This window comes from Heloderma suspectum, chromosome 3 (genome assembly GCF_057233095.1).
Source record: "Heloderma suspectum isolate Gila_16-S chromosome 3, 16-S_ref, whole genome shotgun sequence".
NCBI classification, from domain to species: Eukaryota; Metazoa; Chordata; class Lepidosauria; order Squamata; family Helodermatidae; genus Heloderma; species Heloderma suspectum.
The window spans coordinates 156,601,947-156,628,051 of NC_139460.1; the positions used below are offsets into that span (position 1 = coordinate 156,601,947).

General features: G+C 44.5%; 1 protein-coding gene across 4 annotated transcripts in view; it reads left to right on the forward strand.

Moving 5' to 3' along the window:
• The first annotated feature begins 1,020 nt into the window (after positions 1-1,020).
• The window catches only part of TBC1D4 (TBC1 domain family member 4), a 119,778-nt gene continuing 94,693 nt past the window's right edge, over positions 1,021-26,105 (forward strand). For 2 of the 4 annotated variants that reach the window (XM_084844833.1, XM_084844834.1), the window contains exon 1: positions 1,038-2,300. In XM_084844833.1, the coding sequence (XP_084700959.1) occupies positions 1,860-2,300 (441 nt within the window). In that variant the 5' untranslated portion in view covers positions 1,038-1,859. Of the gene's footprint in view, positions 2,301-26,105 lie in introns of all 4 variants that reach the window. The other 2 variants (XM_084844836.1, XM_084844835.1) reach the window with 2 other exon arrangements.

Genomic DNA, 26,105 nt, shown 5'->3' on the forward strand with positions numbered 1-26,105 from the left:
TTTTACCCTTTTTGAAGATAGGGACAACGTTAGCCCTCCTCCAGTCATCTGGCACTTCCCCGGTCCTCCATGATTTCTCAAAGAGAATAGACAGCGGTTCTGAGAGCTCTTCTGCCAGTTCCTTTATGACTCTAGGATGCAGTTCATCTGGCCCTGGAGATTTGAACTCATTCAAAGTAATGAGGTGTTCCTTGACCATATGCCTGTCGATCTCAAGCTGCAATCCTGCCCCTTCAGCCTGTACTTCGCCTTTGCCAGGGGGGTCATAGACCCTCTTTTGGGAGAAGACTGAGCCAAAGTAGGAATTGAGCACCTCTGCCTTTTCTATGTCCTCTGTTATCATTTTGCCATCCTTATTTAATAGCTGAACAACCATTTCTTTCCTCTGCCTCTGACTAGTAGCCATCGAAAGCCTTATCCTCCAGGAATTTGTCCAAACCCCTTTTAAAGCCATCCAAGTTGGTGGCCATCACTGTATCTTGCGGAAGTGAAGTCCACTACGTTTAACTATGCACTGCGTGAAGACCTACTTCCTTTTGTCTGTCCTGCATCTCTCACCATTCAGCTTCATGGGATGACCTGGAGTTCTAGTATTATGAGAGAGGGAGGAAAAAAAATGCCCTATCCACTTTGTCCACACCGTGCATAATTCTGTACGCCTCGATCATGTCCTCCGTCCATGCGACACTGTAACCCCGCAGCCCACTGCGCTGAGCTTACTTCCACGTAAGCTGTCTGCAATCCTAGGCATGCTGACTTAGGAGGAAGCAGTCCCTGTCAGACTCCAGGGGTCTTCGGAGGAAAGCCGCACGAGACGCGGCTGCAAGGCTGCCTTCCTCCTGTGCATAGCTGGTTACTTGGAAGCCAGTCCCGCTGCGTCCAGCCTGCGGCTTAACTTCCAGGCAAAGGGTCTTGAGTGAAACCCACCCGAGAACAGCCCAGAGCGCCGAGGACGGGAGGGCAGCGCGCCCAGAACGGAGGCGGAAGGGGGCGTGAAGGAAGTGCCGCGGTCCGCGGCTGGGCGTGTGCGGTCGCTGCTCACCGGCACGCGTGCTCGCGGGCGCTGCCCGCCGAGGATGCGCAGACGGGGGAAGGAGTTCGCCTAGACTGCCGCGGGGCTCGCCGTTTGCAGCCGCGGCCGCGGGGCTCCGGAGCGGGGGCGCGCTGCGCTTTGTTTTGGCGGTCGGAAAAAGGAGGAGGGCTCCCTCCCTTCGCGGGCCGACTGCAGGCAAGGGCGGGCCAAGCAGGCGGCCAGCCTCCCAGTCCTTGCTTCCCCCGCCCGCGCCGCGCCGCGCCGCGCTCCGAGCAGGAGGCGGGAGAAGCGAGCCGTCGCTTCCCTCTCACTGGCGCCGGCCGCGTGGATGGGCGGGCACGGGAGGCGGGCGTGGACGGGGACAACAGGCTCGGCGCGAGGCGAGACCCGCAGGCAGGGCCCGAGTCAGCGCTGCCGGAGGATCGCGTCGGGGAGCTCCGCAACATCTCCGGGGGGCTCCGGAGCCGGGATCAATGAGCGAAGGGCCAGCAGCAGCGGGAGCAACTGGCGCCGACGTGCCGTCTCGCTGGCTCCGGGCCGTGCGCTGCAGCAGAGAATAACATCCACCCAAGGAGCCTAAGCCTGTGCCTGTTTACTCCGAAGTAAGCCGCGCTGAGTTCAATGTTACTTGCTCCCAAGGATGGGTGCAGAAGGCTGAAGCTTTGAGCAACCTCGGGAGTGCGCAGGGCGATTAGCCTCCCAAGCTGCCCCTTTGGAAGGTTGCGCGTGCCTTAAAAGCAGCCAGGCCGCCTTGTGGGCTGCAGACGTGGGTCTTTGGGCCCCGCTTGCTCTTGCTGCTGCTGCTGCTCCTGCTCCGTCCGGCCTCATGGAGAAGGCCAGCGCCGACGAGCCGTTCTCCCACCCCTTGGAGCCCGAAGCCGAGCCGCAAGCTGGCAGGGTGGCGGGAGAGAAGCGCTTCAGGCTGTGGTACGTGGGCTGGTCGTGCCTGGACAGGCGCACCACGCTGCCCATGCTGCCTTGGCTGATGGCGGAGATCCGACGGCGCAGCCAAAAGCAAGAGCCCAGCTCGGTGCCTGCCCGGGAAGTGTTGCTGCTCCTGGGCTCGCCTAACCTGCGCTGCGTCCCGTCCGCCAGCAGCGTGGCCAACCCGGCCGTGTTCATCTTCGAGCACAAGGCGCAGCACATCTCCCGCTTCATCCACAACAGCCACGACCTCACTTACTTCGCCTATCTGATCAAGGCGCAGCCCGACGACCCCGAATCCCAGATGGCTTGCCACGTCTTCAAGGCCACCGACCCCAGCCAGGCAAGTCGAGGGCCGGGTGGCGGGCTTGGGGGCTTCCGCGCCCGGTACAGCGCCGAGCGCACAGCGGCGCGCTAGATAAACAAACCGCTCCTGCGCCGACGTGCGAGGCGGCGGAGCTGCTCGGCCCACCCTCCGCAGTGTCGCGCACGCCTTTTTCTCCTTCTCCGTCCCGTGAAGGCATGCAAGGTGGTGTGGTGAACAGGACCTGACCCGGGGACGCTCTGCTCCGTCTCGACGCTCCGTTAGTGACAGCCGCCCTATCGGGCAAACTTGCAACAGGGCCTGTTTGTTATGCAGTTAAGATGACACGAGGGGTGGCTAGGTGGAGCGCCAAGCAAGACCTGGGTAAAAATAAACATACTTCCTATGCTTCCTCAGAAGGAAGTGTTCTGAGGTTCCCAGAGTGTTCAGGCGAGGGTTCTCATAGTTATTCTCGCAGAGGGTTGTAATCTGAAAGTGTTACCTCTAATAAAAAGAATACCTTGAGGGGGAAAGCTGCTCCCCATAGATTAATGACAAGTTGCTCTCTCCTCATACTAGTATTGCTATTTGAATTGTAATAATTTCTGTGGTAAGTACTGAATGCTCGGTGCACTCACTGCTTATCGTAGCAAGCCGGTGAAATAGTTTAGCGGAGAGAGGCTTGTCAAAGCTGTCTACTGAATGGTTGAGGGGACTTGAACCTGCTCCAAGACCAAACCTAATATGTTTACTGCATTGCTCTTTCCTGCTGTCCACAAATATTTGTGAGGCTGGCCGGGGTGAGAAAGGGGCAGTAGCCTCCACTCTTCCCTCTTGTTATCTCCTGCAAAGTGTAGAGGGTAATAGGAGGCTGTCAAGGCATAATAGGGCCTCTTGCATAGCTTGGTTTCAGAGAAAGCTTGGTACCAATATATGTATATTTATGCTAGGCCCACATGATGGCAAATATACCCCTCACCCATGCTTAAAGTACAATTCTGTTACGTGCTTTCTATTTATCATCATCTGAGGATGCAAACTGGATTGTGGTTTTTAACTTGCTTATCCTTGCAACAAATAATCCCACACTGTCCCCACCCATTTGGCATACATCCAAAATGTCTGCAGTTGAAGCAGGATTTGAATCCCGCTCCAAGAGTTCTAACACGAGTCTGCTGGGCCTTACATCTGAGTAGATGTTTAAAAACTTGATCCAACCCCCCCAGCGGTATCATAAAAGGTACTTTTCATAAGAAAAATCACTAAGGGCGCAATCCTATGGCCACTAGTCAGCAGCTAGACGGCCATAGGATAGGCTGGTTCCCTGAGAACCGACCTTCACCCCTCCAGCGCTGCCTCGCAGTCAGCACACAATGGCCCTGCGCTCGGAAGAGGAGTTCAGAGTGGCAAAAACAGGGTGTTCTTGGGGGTGTGCTGGGGCAGGGAACTCGGAAATGCCAGTATGACACATCCAAAGTGTCATCTGGCCTCTGCTTCCCCCGCTCCAATGTCCTGTGGCTAGACAGCTGAAATCGGCTGTCTAGCCGCAAATGCAGGGCGGCTGAAATGCGAAGGAGACAATACCCTTCACGCTTCTCCTGCCCTGTATTGGTTAGGTGGTCACCTCCAAGTTTGGAGGCGGCCGCCTATCCTGGTAGGGTTGCTGTCTAAGTGAGGGAGTCCTAGAAAAGACAAGAGTTTGAAAAATAAAATAATCAGTGTGTGTGTGTGTGTGTGTGCGTGATGCCTGATTTACGGAGGAAAAATAGGCTAATAGTGGTTTTCTACCTGTCTCATAGAGTGAAAGGATATTATAGTGAAGATGATGGTGTAGTGGCAAGAGTGTTGGACTGGGAGCTGGGAGATCCGGGTTCTAGTCCCCACTCGGCCATGGAAGCTCACTGGGTGACTTTGGGCCAGTCACAGACTCTCAGCCCAGCCTTCCTCACAGGGTTGTTGTTGTGAGGATAAAATGGAGAGGAGGAGGATAATGTAAGCCGCCTTGGGTTCCTTGCAAGAGGAATAAAGGCGGGATATAAATGCAATAATATAAATGCAATAATAAAATAAATATATGTTTACCAAAAGTGTGCAGCCGCAGTTGAGAGAGAGAGAGAGAGAGAGAAAGCACCGTTGAACTCAGTGGGACTGGCTTCTGAGGAAACATGAATTGCATAATAATACATGGAGGAAGCAATGGACAAGTAGACTCATAAACCTTTTAAATTGTCGATCACAAGCTGAATTGTCGTCGATCACAAGCTGAATATGAGCCAACAATGTGATGTGGCTGCAAAAAAGGCAAATGCTATTTTGGGCTGCATTAATAGAAGCATCGCTTCCAAATCCCGGGAAGTACTAGTTCCCCTCTACTCAGCACTGGTTAGGCCTCATCTGGAGTACTGTGTCCAGTTCTGGGCACCACACTTTAAGAAGGATGCAGACAAGCTGGAGAGGGTTCAAAGGAGGGCAACAAAGATGATCAGGGGACTGGAAACAAAGCCCTATGAAGAGAGACTGAAAGAACTGGGCATGTTTAGCCTTGAGAAGAGAAGACTGAGGGGAGATATGATAGCACTCTTCAAGTACTTGAAAGGTTGTCACAGAGAAGAAGGCCAGGATCTCTTCTTGATCATCCCAGAGTGCAGGACACGGAATAATGGGCTCAAGTTACAGGAAGCCAGATTCCGGCTGAACATCAGGAAAAACTTCCTGAGTGTCAGAGCAATACGGCAATGGAACCAATTACCTGGGGAGGTGGTGGGCTCTCCCACACTGGAGGCCTTTAAGACGAGGCTGGACAGCCATTTGTCAGGGATGCTCTGACTTGGATTCCTGCATTGAGCAGGGGGTTGGACTCGATGGCCTTGTAGGCCCCTTCCAACCCTACTATTCTATGATTCTATGATTCTATGATTCTAAAGTCTTCAGACATGTACTAGTATTCCAGGATGGTAGCGGTGACTGCAGAAGCCCTCCTGTGATGCGCTGAAGTATGTACTGAAGGGAAATAAATTTTCTAGTGAACCATGGAGGGCTGATGAGTTTACAGTGGTGTATATTCAGTTAATTTAAGAAAAATAGCTAGGTGACAACCTTTACTTACACTGGAGTAATGCTGTGGATGACAGTGGAACTAGTTTGGAACAAGCAGTGTGAGAACTGCAGCTAACACTTCGTTGGATTCCGCTCCCTATACAAAATCAGTCATGCAAGTCCTGTGACTCGGCATTAATGAAGGGACTTCCAATAGCGCTCTTCTCTGAATCAGTTAGTGGGAGCCAACAGTCAAAATAGGGCAGTATGGGGTGGGGGAAGAGAGACAAGTGGGATATATGCTGATCCTGGTGTATTTCGGAATTAAAACAGGCCATCAAAAAATCAAGCACTGCTGTGCTTTCACTACATAAAACATACAGAAGTGTGATGCTGCAGCAGTAGAAAAAGAAATTCATATTGTGCATGCACCCTTCCATATCTCAATTGTTTTTCCTTTTCTTCCAGTAAACTCTCAATCCTGTGCATGTTTAGACAGAAAAAAGTCATACAGTTCCCAGCATGTCCCAGCCAGCCGTGCTTTTTTCTGTCTATACATGCATAGGATTCCATCCTAAATGGCACAAGAAGTAAATCCCCCTGGGGAATGTGTTTAGAACACACAACTCTCACTTAAATGCTAAAATCATGAATATCCATGTCAGCCACCAGCTGCCTCTGCCCCCCAAAACCATCCAGTCTACTCCAGGGTGTTGCATTTTGGCCTTGTCACACTTAGGCTGGTTCTCATGACACGACAACACATTGTGGGTTATTTAACCCACTGTGAGGCTGCAGTGTGCTTGTGGCCACCATTTTGCATATCTAACCCCCACTTGGGGGTTGTCGTGTTGTGCAAACTCAGCTAGCATGGGTTATACAAGGGTTAAACCCTAGGAAAAGACCATGGGTTATATGAAGGGTTTTTTTTTAACCCTTGCCTAACCCACGTTGGCTGGGCTCGCATGACATGACTACCGTTAAAAAGGGCTTGAATGTGCAAAGTGGCACCAGGGCTTATCAGGTGTTAAATAACCCACAATGAGCCACGCCATGTCATGTGAACCAGGTCTTAATCTTGATTCAGTACTCCCTGCTGCCCAAGTATTCTTGGGTATTTTCAGATAGATTCTCCAGAATATCCCCATGTTATACCCCACCACTCTCATTGCAATTTAGACAGGTTGAGGTGGAATAAAAGCTAAATCTGAGATATGGTTATTCATGGATACTGATAATTAACTTTTTAAAATCAGAACTAGTGACGTGGTCTTTCCAGAAAATTTGGAATTGGAAAATTTTCCCATGCAAAGTAGGTTAATTTGCATGGGGTCATTTACATACATAAAATGTTCTGATGCCCTAGAGCAGGGGTGGGCAACTTGTGGCCATCCAGATGTTTTGGCCTACAACTCCCATTGGCTATGCAGGCTAGAGCTGATGGGAGCTGTAGGCCAAAACATCTGGAGGGGCACAGGTTGCCCACCCCTGCCCTAGAGTGTTCGTTTTACTTATGTTTAGTAAACAACAATGCTAAAAATGTACCCCATGTCGATTTTTTGTCCCTATACATCACAAGTATTTGACCAGAAATATTTGAGGAAAAAAGTTAAAGCACAATGGGAGTGCAGTTAGGGTGCAATCCTATGCACGTTTAGACAGAAAAAAAGTCATACAACTCTCAGCATCCTCCAGTCAGTATGGGAATTGCTGGGAATTGTAAGACTTTTTTTAAAACTCCAGACATGCATAGGATTGTAACTTTAATGTGATTTAAATGTTATATTATGAAATATTTTTTATTCCATAATATCACATTTTATTCCATAATATAATGGAATATAATAGAATATACTATTTTTATTGTAATATTTGTAAAACTGTAAAGACAATTGCATGTACTTGCTTTACATTGTTTACATTTAAGAAAAAACAAAAGTATTGAAAACTGTGGATACACTAATACATTTTAGCAACCCAAAGAACTGTGCATGATATGTTGTTGTTGTTGTTCAGTCGTTAAGTCATGTCTGACTCTTTGTGACCCCATGGACCACAGCACGCCAGGCCTTCCTGTCCTCCGCTCTCTCCTGGAGTGTACTCAAGTTCATATTCATTGCATCGGTGACGTTATCTAGCCATCTCATCCTCTGCCATCCCCTCCTCCTTTTGCCTTCAGTCTTTCCCAGCATCTATTTCAACAACAACTCTCTGCCACTGAGGCTGTTGGGACACCTGCAGTTTCGCTGTCACTACTTATTAGTTCCATTTCCCACTGAGGCATAGATGTATTTCAGTGACATATATGTATTATCTTGCATACTTCCCAAAGACAATCACCTGAAAAACATTAATTACAACTTTGGAACTGCCAAGCTCGCCTAATGTTGTATTTGCAATTGGCATACACTTATCTTTACTAATGAACTTATGAAATGGAAAATTTTCTGTGGAAAAATAAAGCATTGGAAAAAATTTCCAGAAAATTTTTCGTTTTGAAAATTTTTCTACCCCACATCACTGATCAAAACCCAAATCTAGCATCTCCTTTTACAGTGAAGCCACCACAACCACTGCTTCAGATGTTTGGAGGAAGAGAGGGAGACAGACCAGCAGAAATGTCACCTATGGGAGCGTGGAGCTGTGCATCAAATTTCAGTTTTGTGTGACATGAAGCAGAAAGTGAACAGGAACTGTGAGGCCCTTCTTGACTTTCCTGTTTTTCTCCCACGCTCGCTGCTTTGAATGTGTGAAGCCACTCTTAGATGATTGCACTGAGATGTAACATACTAAATCAGGGGTAGGCCACCATTTTGGGCCCATGAGCACATTTGGCAGTTTGAGAAACTGCCCTGGGCACCAACACAAAATGGGCACACTGCAGATGAAAACATTGGCTTGCGGCCACCTGTCATCTAAGAACGTCTCTGAGTGCCATGTGTGGCCCAGAGCCATCATGGGAAAAGAAGATGGGGGCTGTGAGAGGGCTTCATTTTGCTTTGAAGTGATCCTACCTGCCAGTAAAAAATGTTATTAAAAAATAAATAGAAATAAAATGTGGGAGGGGTAGGGAACCTCAGCGGGTGCCAATAAAGGTGTCCAAGGGCTCACTGGTGCCTGTGGATGCCCCGTTGTCTACCCCGATGGCCTCAGGGTTTGAAAACCCTGTATCTTGCACATACATGCTTTTCTCATTTCTAGTGGAAAATCCACCACTCCTGAATCCAGTACTAATTTGGATGTTGCTTCACAGTGTGTCCAGATGGGCAGCTTCCTGAGCAATTGCACAATAAACTGCAAGTACAGGAGGATGCCAAAAAGCTAACTTCTTCTTGTTGTTGTTGTAAAGTTTTTACATGGTATTGCTCCTTGCCAATACAAACTATACTAATGTTGAATGCAGTATGGCTGAGTTGCTCCCATGCTATAAAACCCCAAGTGTGCCTATCTAGAATGCTTTTGAAGGCACATAGCGCAGTTCTACAAGCGAAGGGAAACATCAGGTCTGGCCCCATGAGGTGGCTGCATGAGATATCATCTGGGAGCCATGCGAAAGCTGCTCTGAGCTTTTTGGAGGAAGTGTGGGCCTGGGGTATTAATGCAATTGATAATATATGTTCATAAATCCAGGCACTTGGTAGTGATTGATGCCTAAAAATGCAGTTGTGGAGATTTCCACTGGACTGCTTTAAAGATCACATCTGGCTCCCAAGTTTTGCAAATATTTTGGAACTTCTTAGAATACCTATCATTCATACTGCATGGCACAGCTGCCTTGAAATGTGTACTATTTGGGGCAGACGGGCAAATATGGAATGAATTTGCAAGCTCCCTGGATACATGTTTGTTCCTACTGTAGGGATTGGTTCCCTGTTTTACATCACAGTAGTAAATCATGGGCAGCCTACAAGGATGGAAATTGTGTTACGTGTGTTCTCTGAATGTTCCATAATGAGAATGATCAACTTGCTACACAGAAAGATATTTAAAACAAACAGGCTTTTAATCCCAGTTAAACAAAATAAAGCAAACCAACCGTCCTTAGGAAAGAGATAAAATCCTGCTTCCTCTGCTTTACTTCCTTTAAGTTTTGTCTGGAGTAGGCTGTTGGAGCATTACAGCTATTTGGCTGAGTAAGGATAAGTTATGGAGCCTATCACTTTAAATCAGAACCAGAACAATATTTTAAATTCTTTGTCAACCTCAAATTTCAAATTTTGGCTACATTGTGCCTTGAACAGTGCAGCTGAAAAGTTAATCACCGAGTTAACTCTGTCCTATTAAAATCAGTGGAACTTAAAAGTGCTAAACTATGACTAGATTGCGTTTCAAAACATTTTGAGGGAAGCTCCCATTGGCTTAACTGAAACACCTTTCAAGATTTTAGCTGTGCGGTCATATAAACAAACACCTGTGATCTACATTTTGGGGAGAGCAATCCTATGGCCACTAGACACTGTCTAGATGGCCATAGGATTTTTTGGTTTCTGGAAACTGAGGTCATCCAACTTCGGTTTCCAGGAACCGCTTCCCTGCCCCCTTGTAGCTGGTGTGGTTCTTTCCGCACTGCCGCTGTCTCCATGCTCATAAACAGAGCGTGGAGAGGGTGAAAAGGGAGCAGTCACAGGGGTGAGGAGGGGAGGAGACCACGGAAGCTGCTTTAGACAGGTTCCTATCGGGTCTCCAAGCCCCTTCCCTCCCCCTCCCCAAAGCTGTGGCTAGATTCGCGAAAATGCACATCTAGCCACAAGTGCTGGGCGGCTGCAGCATGGAGGAGAGGATCCTCTCCATGTTCCATCTGCCTTGCATAGGATTGTCGGCAGCCTCCAAGTTCGGAGGCTGCTGGCTATCTCAATAGGATTGCGCCCTAACGTGTCTTATTTGACATACCTGGGGTTTCTCTTTCACAGATGTGAGAAGTCGGTCCAAAATTGGCCTGTTTTACATGTTTGGAATCAGAAATGGTTTAGAGTAGGGGTAGGCAACCTTTTTGTACCCAAAATGGCTGCCATGGGAGGCGTGGCTAGTCACAAAGGACAAGTAACCTGCCCAAAAGACTGAGTGTAAGGCAGATTTGGCCCCTACTCTGAGCCCCAACACACTAAACAACTCCTTTGACCCCACAGTTTTCAGCACCAAGAGAAACCCACTTCACAGAAGGCAAGCTCTTTTTCTGCCCTGACCCCTCTTCCAGCCAACGCACCCCCCATCTCTTTTTCTCTCTCATTCTGATCACCACCCATAGATGTGCACGTGTGCATGCTCTCTCCCCCCTTCTCACACCCACAAACACCCCATGTATCCATCGTGCAAGTGGGAGGACTAGGGCACCTTGGCAAGTACCAAGAAAGGTCTCCATGGGTACCTTGGTGCCTACAGGCACTACATTGCCTGCCCCTGGTTTAGAGAGTAATCACTGAGACTGAGTAACAATTCGCTATTGCTCTGAATTGCTTCATCATCTAGGCTTGAGCCTAGATTACTCTTTCATTATTGTGTTTTCCAGGAAGTATATATTAAATTTCCTTGTACAACATCTTAAGTTTCCCAGCATACAGCAGCATGTCTTAACTATCCTGTAAGGGTGTTTTGTGGCAAGCAAGCATGCATGCAACCTGATTGGCCCATTAAGATGCAGTTGTTGTTGTTGTTCAGTCGTTCAGTCGTGTCCGACTCTTTGTGACCCCATGGACCATAGCACGCCAGGCCTTCCTGTCCTGCGCTCTCTCCCGGAGCGTGCTCAAGTTCATATTCATTGCATTAAGATGCAGTACTGGACTATAAATAGGTAACTGATTGTAGCTATGGGGAGGTCTGTTAAAGATTTGCTTTTAAAATAATAAAGAGTAAGTTCATCTAGGAGAATCGTTTGCAGTAGTCCACCATCATAGTTTGTGATCAGTCACCATAGCAGTTGTTAGTAGCATTATTAACTGTATTGGTGCAGTGAGAGACAATTGCCCAAAAGAGGTTTGAATTATTTTGATGCACCTATTTTGAAACTTCACATTCTGTTTTGAAATGCTTCAAATGCTACTAGGGCAAAACTACACGATATGGTGGCCCAGAAGACCCTCCCTGTGTTATGTTCTCTCCTGCTATAATGTGTCATTTCATTTAACTGTGGTGTGACTTTGTCATGTCATGTGTTTACTTACACCTCTTCCACATCATTGGCTGCCAATGTGGGGGAATGCAGGGTGAGGAAACGTGACATGACAAAAGTGATGTTGCTGGTAAGTGAAGTTACACCTTGTGGCAAGAGGGAGAAGAACTCGACATGGAGAGGCTATCTTCAGCAGCTACCCTCTGATTGCTATTTTCATTTATTACTTATTATTACATTTATATCATACCTTTTTTTCTCTTGCAAGGAAGCTTACATGGTACCTCTCCTCTCCTTTGGGCTAATGGCCCAAAGTCACTCAGTGAGCTTCACGGTTGAGTGAGGACTAGAACCCAGATCTCCGGCGTCCCAGTCCAACACTTTAATCACTACACCACGCTGGCTCCTAGTTTATTACTTGGATGGACCCTTGATGGAATATAATTCTCTTTTTGTTTTTCCTTTAAGCTTTGATTTAATAGTAATAAAGTCTGTGTTGTTTGTCAGTGCCTGAAACTCTAGAGGACGCAGATGCAGGGCAAATGGCCTAGTGGTAAATTTTGAAATGCAGGTGTTCATCATGACAGTTTCCATAGCCACCCCCAGGAGAGTCCAAAAATTCAGGCAGCTATCTTGATCTGTATCAAGATGCCAATACTAGGAGTTTTCATCTCCACCAGGAACAGGTCTTTTGTAAAAAAAAAAAAAAAAAAAAGAGAGAGGGGGGGGGATTTAATTGCCCATTCAAGAATAAGCCAGAATACTTTGTGTTTCCCCAAAATACTTTGTATTACAAGAGGGAACAATAGGTTATTGCTTGGAAAATTCGTTCCCATCCGCTGTGAGGATCGCAGCTAAGCTCAGAGGGAACAGAATTCTGAGGGCGGTGGCAGATGACATCAGCATCCACGCTAATAAAAAAAAGTGCTGGTGCTACGAGCCTGGCTCCACTACATCACTGGTGGGGGCAGGGAAGAACATTTGTACTTCTCCTATGCTCAGGTAAGGAACTAGGATAAATAATGGCTTGAGAAACTTATATTCCTGCCCAGCCTATTCTCACAGCTAGATTGTTGGGGAACAATATTCTCTACGCTTCACAGGGCTGTGATACAAACCTGTCTCGTTGTAGAATGGTTAAAAGCATGTGTGTATCATACTGATGTTCTTGCCTGCTTTAACTGACTACTTGATTGGTTTTAAAATAGTTAATACCTCACTTTCTTAAAATCAGGGAGGCTTCCAACAAACAACAGCTAAGTGTCATTACAAAAGCAATTTATGGAAAAGTCAGAGCTACACATTCCAGAATTTTAGGGCAATTGATACTGTTTTAGGCGTTTTCTGAGGACAGCTAGGGCAACATGCACAATGCATAGACATTATGTCCTATATAGGAAAGGAGCCAAGAACTTTATAGGTATGTGCTGTGTTATGTACTGTACTACAGTTCAGTTTTTGCCTTTGCTGCCTTTGGACAAGCTAAATGTCAACAAATGCAACATCATCTCTGAAGAGGAGAAAAAGAACAAACCATGATGGAAAATGTCTAATTTTCTGCTCGCCTGTCACATGAACAGAAAGAGTCAAAAGTGCATTTCAAAAACTCCAGCTTTCTCAGTTACTCTGAGGACTTGCAATGCAGGCTGAGCTTCTCCAACAGGGTTTTGCTTGTATAAATCAGTTTGATGGCAGCAAGGCTTTGTGCAGCACTGAGACCTGCCAGACTGCATATCACATCAGTTTCCTGGCTCAGCGCCATGAGCCTGGAAGGGAACCATGTTCCTAGCATTTCTGCATTAGAATGTATTGGGCGTGAGTTTCGACCTCTGATTTAGGGCATGCTATAGGAGGGAAAAAACGAATGACTTGGCGGTCGTTGTGCAGAATTAACTAGCAATGCAAACATGCAATATTGATTTGCATGTGTATACATGTGTGTGTACGTAAATGACGTTGGCATTCTGACTGACAGTTGCTGGTGGTTACTAGAAGTGCCCCTTTCAAAATTAAGCCAGAAAAAGCAAAGTAACTCCTACATTTCAACATTCTGCTCCATATACTGCTTTGCTTGTTCTGTGCTGGAATGCTGGACTCTGTTGTGATGTGAACATGCCACCCCACATTTTGATAGTTAGGTGCAAAAATGCTTCATTTTCTGCTCTTTCTAGTACTCGAGGGTCCACAAATGTGCATCTTAGTCTGGTGAGAGTTGGGCAAGGGTTCCTCCCTGACCTTGCACTGGGCTTTGGAGGCTTCTGGAAAACAGGAAGAAGTCTTGCTGCTTCTGCACGATTTGGAAGCTCAGCATGATCTCAGGGACGAGATTCAGCAACTAAGTTGGGGCAGAGGCAATAGTGGTTGATGGCAACCATAAATTCTGGCTGGTTTCAAACTCTGTTAAACTCTGTGGAACCCTCCTAGTACTCAGTGTATCTTGGACAATATATGTGCCAAAGTCAGGCTTTCTAGATGGTATGGAAATACCTTAACCATTTTGGGATACACTTTGGTCCATTTCAAGTTAAAGAAGTACAAATGTCCTGTTTCGGGAATTCTGTAGTAATTCTGATGTTTTGAACCACATGTGAGACCAACACTCAGGGAAATACCCTAACAATTTTAACACCTTGTCCATGAGTGGGGTCTGTGAATTTTATATAATATTAAGAAAAAGAGAACTGCTTGGATGTTAACATAATTTTAGCTTGACAACTCAATGTTTAATTTATGGCTCTAAAATAGTTTTCCTCATAGAGATTATGGTTTGTAAGGGGAAAGTACTACATCTTTATGCTTTTAAAAGCACACTCACAAAATACAGGTTTTATTTTCTTTCTTTCTGATTATGAAGTTAGTCAAGATCACCTTAAAACTTGGTGTAAGACTGTTCACTATAGAGAGACATGTAATGTTGTAATGCAAGACTTATTATTTTAGGGTGAATATTATATCAAATACTGTTCTCTAGTAGAAATTCTAGTAGTCATCCCATTTGGAAAACCAGCATTAAGGAGACAATATGGATTATTCTGGATTCAGGGTAGCCTTCTCCAATTGGATGCCTTCTAACTGTGTTAGACTACAACTCCCAGAATTCCCCAGCAAGTAGGTTGGGGAAGGCTGATCCAGGGTAACTTCTTGTCTTCCCAAATATCAACGTTTAGGTAGATTTCCATTTTCAAATGCATCATCCTCCATACTTACCATTTGCAATGGGCTTTGATGTGGCTCAGCCCTACCTATGTATTGCAGTGTGAACCAAGGGAAAATAAGAATCGTTAATTCTCTGTAGAGCTGTGTGTTAAGTACTTAGCACAAGATGATGCCTGGAATACTGTAGGAGGGAGCAGGAATAAAAACTGGAGTCACTACAACCTGATGACAGTTATAACCTATTATAGAATGATGTAATAAAATGCACAAGAGGAATGGAAATTATACACCCTAATCTGGACACTGGCCATCCCCAAATTGGACTGCTGGCAAGCTCCGCTACCGCAGCTACTACCACTCCTTCCACTCCTTCTCTTGCTTCTAAAATGTCAACTAAAGGACTGGCAGGTACTCAGATTTCATTCTGAGAGCTCTGGTAGCCAACCTCTACTTTAGATATTCTTTGCTTTTCTCTCTGTTAGAGAGTACTGTTGAGACCTGGTAAACAGATCTCAAAATAATTATCAAATGGTGTTATATCGCTAATCTTGTTGCAGCTCTGTTTTGACTGAACCATTTGCAACGAAATGCGGCTTCTCCTTCCTTTGCATTCCCCTGCTTAGTTTGGAAATACCTAACGGCTGCTGATGTAATTAATGACAATGCAAGACCTGGATAACTCTGTACATTGTGCGCACACTGCTTTTACGTTTTGCAACTGATACGTCCATTTTTCAGTCTTTTGGAAACAGGATGCAGACATGTTATCTATTTAATCAGGCACAACATTGATGCAAAATAGTTTGGCTGAGGGTCACAAATAACATCAGTCAGAAAAATAAAACCTGAATGGCTCTGAAAAATATGGGGCTTGCACAAAACGTAGCGTATCATTCATATTGGACTCTGGAGACAACCAGTGAGTTTAGCATCTCTAGAAAGTTCTGAATTCAAATGTGCCTTCAGTGCTTATCCTTTGTTAAGCCTCTGTTTCCCCTGATAGTAAATAAAATAGAAACAATCCAAGAAATTCTATGGGTGAAGTTGTAAGTAGCTTCTGCAGAGTATACCTTGTTGTTCTTAGAGGACTGATATTTTCTAATCCAGTCTAGGAAATACCTTTGATTGTATTCTGGGCAACCTGCACTAATGAGTCAGCATAACCTATTTAATACTTCTAAGGAAGATAATAGGCTAACAGAAAAGAATTTTAGAGGACATCATGTTGGCTGGTTATGCATGCATTAAAAAATAATAATCTTTGAGTAGCCTGGAATCTTATGTACTAATAGATAACTCATCCTCCAAGTATGGATGCTTATATAGCCAAAATGACACCATCTCCATGCACAAGAGGAAGGTAACTTCAGGCGCAGGCAGGGAAACCACAGGTTTTGCGCAAGTCCAAAAAACCTTCAGAAAAACACACTGGGGTGCCGCCCCCAAACACCAGCCCAGTAAGGACTGAGCATGCTCAGTGGCCATGACTTGCAGACTGACTGTTAGGTGGTGGGCTAGAAACCATGAGGGAGAGGGGGAATATAATGGAGCATCCTGGAAGAGAGCATGGCTGGCTGAATGGGAGCAGTCCACACTGTAACATTTTGCTGCAGGATCCACTTGTACTGCAGCTGATAGGAATAAGCTGATGCTATTTTAGTAAAACAATCATCTTGAAAGTTGGTGTGTTCTAATTTTAAATTCATGTACAGTTTTATAACATTTGTTCAGAGTGGTCAGATCTACACTGGAGCCCCTTCCCTGAAAAAGAATTTGCCTGCGTTACCAACCTTTCCCTGCAATGTATTTTAAATAAATGTACAGGAGTGTGCTATAGGTCATCACACTTTCTGTTCAAGTGGGGTCCACCAGGCCTGGCCAGAGCCCTGTGTGAGCTCAGTGAGTGCCCTAGACAAGCCCCAGAGTCCTCTGCAAATCACAGGGGTTCCCCAGCAGATGCACAGCATTTCTCTATGGAGAAGTCAATATGGAAAGGATTGCCTCAAGGTAGAAGAGAGGGTGTGGGAGCAGTACCAAAAAAACCCTCTAGAAGACAAAGAGGTAGGCCTTAAGCTGGTGCTAGAGCAGTATTTTTATTTTGTGAAGAATGTCCAACACATTTTGATCGTAGTTCTGCTTCAGAGGAGTTAAAACAAATAGCAGAACAAAATGGTTGTGTTTTCTCTCCTTTTTTATTAGTTGGGTCTGCTTCTAACATACATACATGGATTTGTGTGTGTGTGTGTGTGTACTACACCCACACCAAGGTAGAAAGTGTGGGCTATAGTACTTTGGCTATAGTAAATTACGACCTTCCCTCTAAGTGACACAGGAGTAGCCCACTTGGATGGTTTGAGTGAATATAGCACACTGCTTTTGAGGAGTTTTGATCACCTTCTTTCTGACTTCCCTGGCATAAGCATTCACATGCTGTGTACCTTTTTCCTGAAGTGTTCTTTTAAACTTTATTGTTGTCAAGTCAGTATTATGCCAACCAGATAAGAAATGGGTGTAACAAAATGAAAGCTCAACAGTGATGTCTTCTATTTTGTTGACATAGTTGAGAACATACTGTACTTCAGTATTCAATAAGCCAACTGCAGAGGAATAGGACATTGTAATAACATAACTGGTTTCTGCAGTTAGCGAATAGGGACATTATGTGAATTCAGGGTGCTTTAGACTTGATAAAGGTATTGTTATTACTAATCTACACCTTCCTTTTTTAGTTCACTATTCTGTAGCAGTGCAAACAGTTTTGCTTAAATCTTTGGGAAGTTTAATTGATTTAACTGCATCTTCTAAAGGCAAAATGGCTTGGATGCTCAAACGTGTCTGTCATTGAAAGCCAGCTTCAGATCATTCTTGTCTGGCGTACTTGGAATGTACCCTTGGAAATATTCTGAATCATTTTAAATTTCACCTTGGTGTAGTTAAAAAGCAATCCTTCTACAACAGAGATATGATTTTATCTGTATCCTTCATAACGTTACTTTCAGTGCCAAGCAACGATAGAGTGCATAATAGTGTATGAAACATATTTTTAAAGTTGATTGCAAAAGGGCGCATAATGGTGTATGAAACATATTTTTAAAGTTGATTGTAAAAGAAAGCTTTATTCCTCATAGTTCTGAACACTTCTCACTAATATATTGATCTCCACAGTATAACTTGTCTTTCTGGAAAATATAATTGGTAGACCTTAGCAAGTCAAACTAACACAGCCTGGGCCATGGTTGTTGTTTTTAATGCATACATGTGTGTTCCTCCAATTGGCAGGGAAGTGTTGGCAGAGTCTCTCCTGGTAAGGGGGAATGGATTTATTGATATTTAGTCTGATTTTACTCCTTTATGGTTGTGTTTGCACATAACAATACACCAAGGTGGGCATTTGGCTCTCCATCTGTTGCTGGACAGTTGCCCCTCCATCAGTTCTAGCCAGCATAGCCAGTGGTGAGGGATTATGTCTATAGCTTCCGCTATGAAGCAGTATAGAAATATAATAAATGAATTGAAACATCTGGAGGGCCACATGTGCAATAGCATAGCATTATGTACACAAGCCTCAAATTCCTGCACTCCATGTCCCCGTCTCCTCTGGTGTAACTGGAAAGGGCAGATTGGAAGAATTTGCTTCCATTCTCAACTAATCACTGTCAGTTATTATGTCAAGACAAGCTGTGGTTAATTTTAATGATGGTTTGTCCAATCAAGCCAACTTCAAACCATGTTTACTTCAGTTGTAATACCACAGTTAAAACCAGTATGGTTGTAAAACATAGTTAACGCTAAGCACAATTCCAAATGTGGACATAAGGACCACATTTTCAGCAGTTAGCTGAAAATGGAAGCAAAATGCTTCCAGTCTTCTCCTCACCACCATATTGAACTGAAACACCCATCATACCTCACCATTGGGTATGCTGGTTAAGGCTGATGGAAGTTGTAGTGCAGCAACATCTGGAAGGCCACAAGTTGCCCACCTTTGTATTAGAGGACTACATGAAAACCCATGTAGCAGAGCAGAGTAGCATGCATTCTGGAATGTACTTTTTTTTAAAGCAAGTTAAAATTAAAACCTTAAACAGTGTAAAAAAAAGTGGAGACATTGGGGCAGGGAATGGAAATTGTCTCTCCATCTGTAGTGTCATATGTACTATCTATCTACTGGGCATCTCTGGCAGTGGCACAGCCATGTTTGCAACCACCATCTTAATAGTAATGGGGCTCCTAACTACAAGGGTTGTAGTTAGGAGCCCCTAACTGGTGAAATTATTATCACCAGTAACATCAATTACCATATTGAGTGCTAGTTTTCTTGTAATGGGACCTAGATGGAAATTCTTGTATTCCATGCAACCTCATTTCTGAAAACAATTTTTAAAACATCTAGTCTTTTTCACCTATTCACCCTTGTTTATACACACATTTGTAAAGGGCCTAAATTACCTTCCATTCAAATGTCATTTTCTGTTTTTGGACGCCTCTGAAATATGCAGCAGATTGATGTGTTCTTTGTATTTCTTTGTGGTTCTGTGACACCTTAAAGTTGTACACATTTATTATGTGTTCATCTTTATGGCATGAAATACTTAAGCAACTGTGTAAGTCTACTCTTCTAGCATTTGTCTCTATTGGAGGCACAGGATTTAGCCTTGACTAACTCTTCTAGAATTGTATTTCTTGTGTTCATCAGACAACTAGCAAATGTCAGATGGACACTGCTTTTGATCTGTGGGATGTATTTAGTTATCATCCTGTTCTGCAACACTATTGGCCTTCAGCAGCAAGAGAACCTGAGAACTCAATCAGAATCCATCACCTGTGTAGCTTGCTGCTATTCTCCAGTTCATTTCATTATGGAGGGCAGGGATGATCAACTTCTGTATATGTAGAGGCCACTGCATTCTCCAGAGCGTAGTCTGGGGGTCACCATAGTTGGGACTTCCACATCAGATAGGCAAGCTCTTTAATAAAGTTGGCATTGCCAAGCAGTAAGGGCTTCACCAAAGGGTGGTTTCAGAATGTGGGACACTGAAGTCACCTTTGGTAGAACCAAAAGCTAGAATAAAATAATTGTGTCAAATGTGTTTGGAAGCTTTCTTAATATTTGTATTATGGAAAAAAAACATTGTTTGGATGAAGAAAAGCATGAGCAGTCATGGCCTTGAAGCGGAAACCATGTTCTGTTTGTGTTGCTGTGTCACATGAGTTCCATCAAGGTCAGTAGAATACTCTTTCCTCAGAGAACTGGCAGAAATGAATAATGTATATGCCATGTGGCAAAGTACAGCCTTGCTTATTTCTGAAGGCTGAGAAGAAATAATTTGATCCTATACTTCATGATCAGGATATATTGTCACCTCCCTACAGTCACTTAATAGTAAGGCTATATTAGCTAGAAGCATTGGTCAGCCCAGGACCCCATATTCCCCTGATAGGCCTCTGATCCAGCAGTCTACACAGTCAGATCCCAAGGGCCCAACGCATATAAAAGGACACACGCTTGATCTGGTTTTCTCGACTGGGCAGGAGGATGGTGATCTGAAAGTGGAGGAATTAACATCTGTCCCTTTGTCACGGTCAGATCACTTCCTGTTGAGGTTTAGACTTCTGGCGGCCTTTCCCCTCTGCAAGGGTGGGGGACCTATTAAAATGGTCCGCCCCCGGAGATTAATGGATTCTGATGGATTCCAGAGGGCTCTGGGGAATTTTCCTGCTGGTATGGCTGGTGCTCCTGTCGAAGCCCAGGTCGCTCTGTGGAATGCAGAGATGACTTGGGCGGTTGACACGATAGCGCCCAAGTGCCCTCTCCCACTGAGCAGAGCCTAGCCAGCTCCTTGGTATACACTTGAGCTGAGGGCAATGAAGCAAGAGGGGAGACGGCTAGAACACAGGTGGAGGAAAACTCGTGCTGAGTCTGACTGAACACAGGTAAGAGCCCACTATCGAGCCTACTCTGTGGCGGTGAGGGTGGCAAAGAGACAGTTCTTTTCCACCAGCATTGCATCTTCTCAGTGTCGTCCAGCGGAGCTTTTCCAAGTGGTTTGCGGCCTGTTACATTCTGGGCCAGGGAGAGAGAGACGGTGGAACCCTCGGTAGCACGCTATGACAAGTTTGCAAGGCACTTTGAGGATAAAGTCACTCAGATTTGTCATGAATTGGACACCACCATTAATGCAGTTCCATTGGTAGAGGCGTTCAGAGCACCGTCTGGTCCAGTTTTATTGGATGAGTTTCAGTTACTGAGGCCTGAGGATGCGGACAAGGTGCTTGGCCAAGTCCGATCGACCACTTGTGTGCTTGATCCTTGCCCTTCATGGCTTATTAAATCAAACAAGGAGGGGTTGTCCGGCTGGGTCCAGGAGGTTGTAAATTCCTCCTTGAGAGAGGGAGTGGTGCCTGCAGCTTTAAAAGAGGCGGTAATTAGACCACTCCTGAAAAAGCCTAACCTGGACCCAGAGGATGTTAACAATTATAGGCCAGTGGCCAACATCCCCTTCCTGGGCAAGGTGCTTGAGCGGGTGGTTGTAGGACAGCTCCAGGCACTGTTGAATGAAACGGATTATCTAGATCCATTTCAATCAGGCTTCAGGCCTGGTTTTGGAACGAAAACTGCCTTGGTCGCCCTGTGGGATGACCTCTGCCGGGAGAGGGACAGGGGGAGTGCGACCCTGTTGATTCTCCTGGTCCTCTCAGCGGCTTTCGATACCATCGACCATGGTATCCTTCTGGATAGGTTGTCTGGGTTAGGAGTTGGAGGCACTGCACTGCAGTGGTTCCGCTCCTACTTGGATGCCCGATTCCAGAAGGTGGTGCTGGGGAATTATTGCTCTGTGCCATGGCAATTGTGCCATGGGGTTCCACAGGGCTCTATTTTATCCCCCATGCTGTTTAACATCTACATGAAACCGCTGAGGGAGGTTATCCAGAGGTGTGGGCTGAGGTGCCATCAATATGCAGATGACACCCACCTCTACCTCTCTTTCTCATGAAACCCAGGTGAGGCAGTGGCTGTTCTGAATCAGTGCCTGGGCACGGTAATGGACTGGATGAGGGCCAATGAACTAAAACTCAATCCAGACAAGACGGAGGTACTGTTAGTGGGTGGTTCGTCTGCACGGCTAGGTGATATTCAACCTGTTCTGGAGGGGGTTGCACTCCCCCTGAAGGATCACATTCGTAGTTTGGGGGTGCTCTTGGATCCAGAACTGTCACTTGAGGCACAGGTGAACTCAGTGGCACAGAGCACTTTTTATCAGCTTAGGCTGGTATACCAACTATGCCCTTATCTGGACAGAGATAGCCTAGCTACAGTTATCCATGCTCTGATAACTTCTCGTCCGGATTACTGCAGTGCATTACCTCCTTTGAAAACGGTCCGGAAAATTCAGCTGGTCCAGAATAGGGCAGCAAGATTGTTAACAGGGACTGACCTGCGAGCTCATATTACGCCAGTACTTTTTCAGCTGCACTGACTGCCAGTCCATTTCTGGGCCCGATTCATAGTGCTGGTATTAACATTTAAAGCCCTTAACGGCTTGGGGCCAGGTTACCTGAAGGATCGCCTCCTCCCATATGTGCCTGCCTGGACCTTAAGATCATTGTCAGCGGCCCTTCTCCGTGAGCCCCTGCCAAAGGAAGTGAGGCGGGTGGCTACTAGGAGGAGGGCTTTTTCTACTGTGGCACCCTGGCTCTGGAATGAGCTCCCTAGTGAGGTTCGCCTGGCACCTACATTGTATTCCTTTCAGCGCCAGGTGAAGACCTTTTTATTTTCCCAGGTATTTTAGCATTTTAGCTTTCTAAACTTTTAGCTTTGCTGTTTTAAATCTGTATTTTAAACTCCTGCACTGCTGCTAGGTTTTATTGTGGTTGTATTGTTATATTGTGGTTTTAATGTTCTATATATTTTAAATTGTTTTATTGTGTGTTTGGTTTTAATTTTTGTGAACCGCCCAGAGAGCTTCGGCTATTGGGTGGTATAGAAATTAAATAAATAAATAAATAAATAAAGTGCATAAGATAGGGTTGTCAGAGTTTTGTTCAGTGCCAAAGAACAAGTGCTGTACAATGCAATCAATCTTATGCCTGCTACTTGAATGTAAGTCCCACTGCGTTTAATGAAGCTTATTCCCAGGTACTGTAAGTGTGTATAGGATTGCAGACTCATTATTAATAATTATTTACAAAGCACCATCAGTGAATTAGGAAAAACAAGTTCTAAGACATTTATTATGGCACTGGTATTCTAGGCTGGAAGTTATTTTCCTATAGTAACACAGGTTAACATTGACCCACTTCTGCAAAAAACAGAAATAAAACATTAAAAAATTGTACTACTTCCAATGCTACATTATTTCTAGTATGCGTTCCCTGTCTCAGACAACACCTTCCAAACAGATCTTCCTTATGTATCACTTTCTAAAATGTTTGTTACCAGTAGGTTACTCCTTAATAACATAGAAGCTTCTGGGTTTTTGTTCCTCCAGACATAGACTTCTCCGATGCTTGGTATATCTATGATTCTATTAACATTTCTCAATATTTGACCTTTAAAAAAACTCTGGACAAATTTGTATAACCAAAAATAAATTCACATCCTCCAGTGTTCATATCGACGTTAGTATGTTAATTTTGGTGATATTAAAAACTAGTAGGTTTATCTTTAGTTCTAAAATATCGTTTCAAAGAACAGATTTGCAAATAAAAAATACAATGCAAGCATAAGGCCCCCATTCTACAAACACATATTTGTGCAATTCAAGCCAGCTCTGAAACATGTTAGACCTTGCAAATTCATGTTTTGAACCCTTTCAAAGGGGTGAGGCATGGAGGGTGATTTGGAAGGGTGAAACAGTGTTTGGGGAAATGGTTCAGTCCTACTCCCTCCTGCTCAATTTCCTCTAACCAGAAGCATTTTTTAAAAACCTGCTACAACACAGTGTTGAGGCATCTTTATATTTATTAGCATGTATCCTGCAGTTTGTCCTTCATTCTCTGCGAAGCCACTCATACGTTTGAAGGGGAGATTGGTTGAGTGCCACTTTTTGGTAGAAAGTCGGAGCGCAAATCAAATCAATAACTTATTTCAAAACTCCGCCTGTATCCTTCCCCTCTCTTCAAAAAACTTAGAGCTGTGTGCATAAATTTACCTCAGTTTATCTTTACAGCAACCCTGTGAGGTAGGTTTGTTTGAGAGAGAGTCACTTCCCCCTAACTCTGATCCTTTACTTTTAACAGCAATCCAACAGAGAAATTAAAGGAGCAATCCTATACTTGTTTAGACAGAAAATTGGCCTATAACTGGGAGTTTAGACAGAAAAAAGGACTACAACATGCATAGGATTGCGCCTTAAGTAACTGAAGCCCTCCCTGTCCTGGGAAAAGCTTCAGTTGCTACTTTTCTGAATGTGAGGTTGCTGTTAAGGTATATTTGAACAGGGTCAGAAAAAAAAAGGTGGCAACTTTAAATTTATCTGAGTAGGGATTTGAATGTATGTTTTCCTGGTTCAGTATTTTATGCTGGCCTTGTTTGGTGTGTGTATGTGCATGCTTTATTTAAGATTTTAAAAGTATTTCTGGTAATGCAGCTGTGTTAATCAGTTAAGGACTTGAAATGATAAAGCTGGCAGACTATGATGTAAAGGCAGTGAGTAAAGAGGGGATAAGTTTAAAACATAGAAAAAGTGTAGGATAAACTTCCCTGTGAGGGACACCTGAAAGTCATGATGTAATGGAATTTAATGGTCCCACTGGGATTAAGAATTAACTTTCTCTTGGCAGTACTAATTAAGCCAATGATTGACATGCAGTAACAATAGTCTGAAGAACAGAGGGTGTCTGTATTCCCACGATCCAGGAAGGATGCAGTTTGTATCATAGCAGCTCTGGATTGACTCTGTATCAGAAAATAAAAGATAAAACCAAGCTATCTTATTGGGGGGGGGGGGATGGATGACATTTTCAGTTCCATAACAAAGCTGCTCTTCCTTATCTTTCAAGTATAAACATAAAATAGTAATTCAGAATGTTTGCAAGTCAAGTTACAAATCCAGAGGTTTGTTTGGTGCAGCTTAGAATTGTCAGGTAATGATGTTTAGATCTGTGCAGTAAAAAGCTTCATGTGCTTATTGCTGGACATAAAGCACAGGAGCAGCCTGGGTTGTGTTTGGATCATTTGGCAAGCCTAGTGTGTTTGGAATAGCTTAATTGCTTCAGTTATTTTGCTGCATAAGAACTAGACCAGCAAATTCACCATAGGGTTTAAGGACTTGGTGGTAACTCTCTTGCTTGAAGGCTCCATCTTATAGGTACATCCATCAACAGTAGCAAATTGGGAGGGGATGCTTGACCTTATGCCTCAAAAGAAGCCTGTTCCTTTTTCCTTTGATTTTTCTAACATGGATGCCTCTCATGTATTTCATTTTGTAGCCAGATTCAGAAGAAGAGGTTTGGCTAATGTACGTTTTCATGGCATGGATGGTTCTGGTGTTCCCTTGGCCCGATTTCTCACAAATAAGTCTACTTTGTTGTTGTTGTTCAGTTGTTCAGTCGTGTCCGACTCTTCGTGACCCCATGGACCATAGCACGCCAGGCCTTCCTGTCCTAATAAGTCTACTTGGGCCTTTTTAAAGAGAGAAAGAAAACTTGTCAGACTTCTGAAAATTATTGCAGATAAGAGATGTATTTGTTTCTAATGCAGTGTCCATGTAAATGGTGCCTCTATGTGTTCAGTTATGTGGTTGAGAGTAATGCAAGGAGTTGGGATCCAATTCTGGCAATATTGAACTGATATGATCAAACTTGAAAGGGAATTCAAATTGAATACAAAGCCAGGCTTCTGTGTCTTTCCCTAATGAATGAGTGGAATCAGAGCAACCTAGCTAATGGCCTGTTTCTTCACCTTTAGTGAGAGAAATGTAGTAACTGTTTGAATGATAGCTGTGTCTGATCGCAAGATTACATACTTGCATGTTAGGATTCAAGATAGTGACCTTGCAGCGCTGTACCTGTGCTGCTGTATGTTTATGCTAGTAAAAAACCCCTTATCTTTCAAAACATTTTAGCCCCAGGAAAGCATTTCTACATAAAGGTTCCTGCTGAGGAATCTGACACCAGTACAGTTGTGATAGAACTTCTGCATCTCTCATTGGACTATGGAGAGTGTTCTAAAGGTGCGCAGTATATTTATGTAGTGCACATATATACAATGTAGTGTGTGTGTGTGTGAGTGTGTGTGTGTGTACATACACACACACACACTAATATAGTACACACACTTTTATCTGTTACCAATTCTTAAAACACCAGAGACCTAGGATTTTAACCTAGGTTTTGTTCTTTGTTCTTTTGTCATTCTTCTCCATTAGCTGTTGGGAAGGAAGGAAAATCTGAATACACGAACAGCTATCTTACAGGACAGCATAATGGACTCCTCTAGTGCAGTGTGCCTTTTGTGTCAGTGGCATTACTCCTTGGTAATGTCCATGCGTTAATAGCTTGCATCCTTTATTATTGTAGGCAATATTATCAATTTCTATTATGTA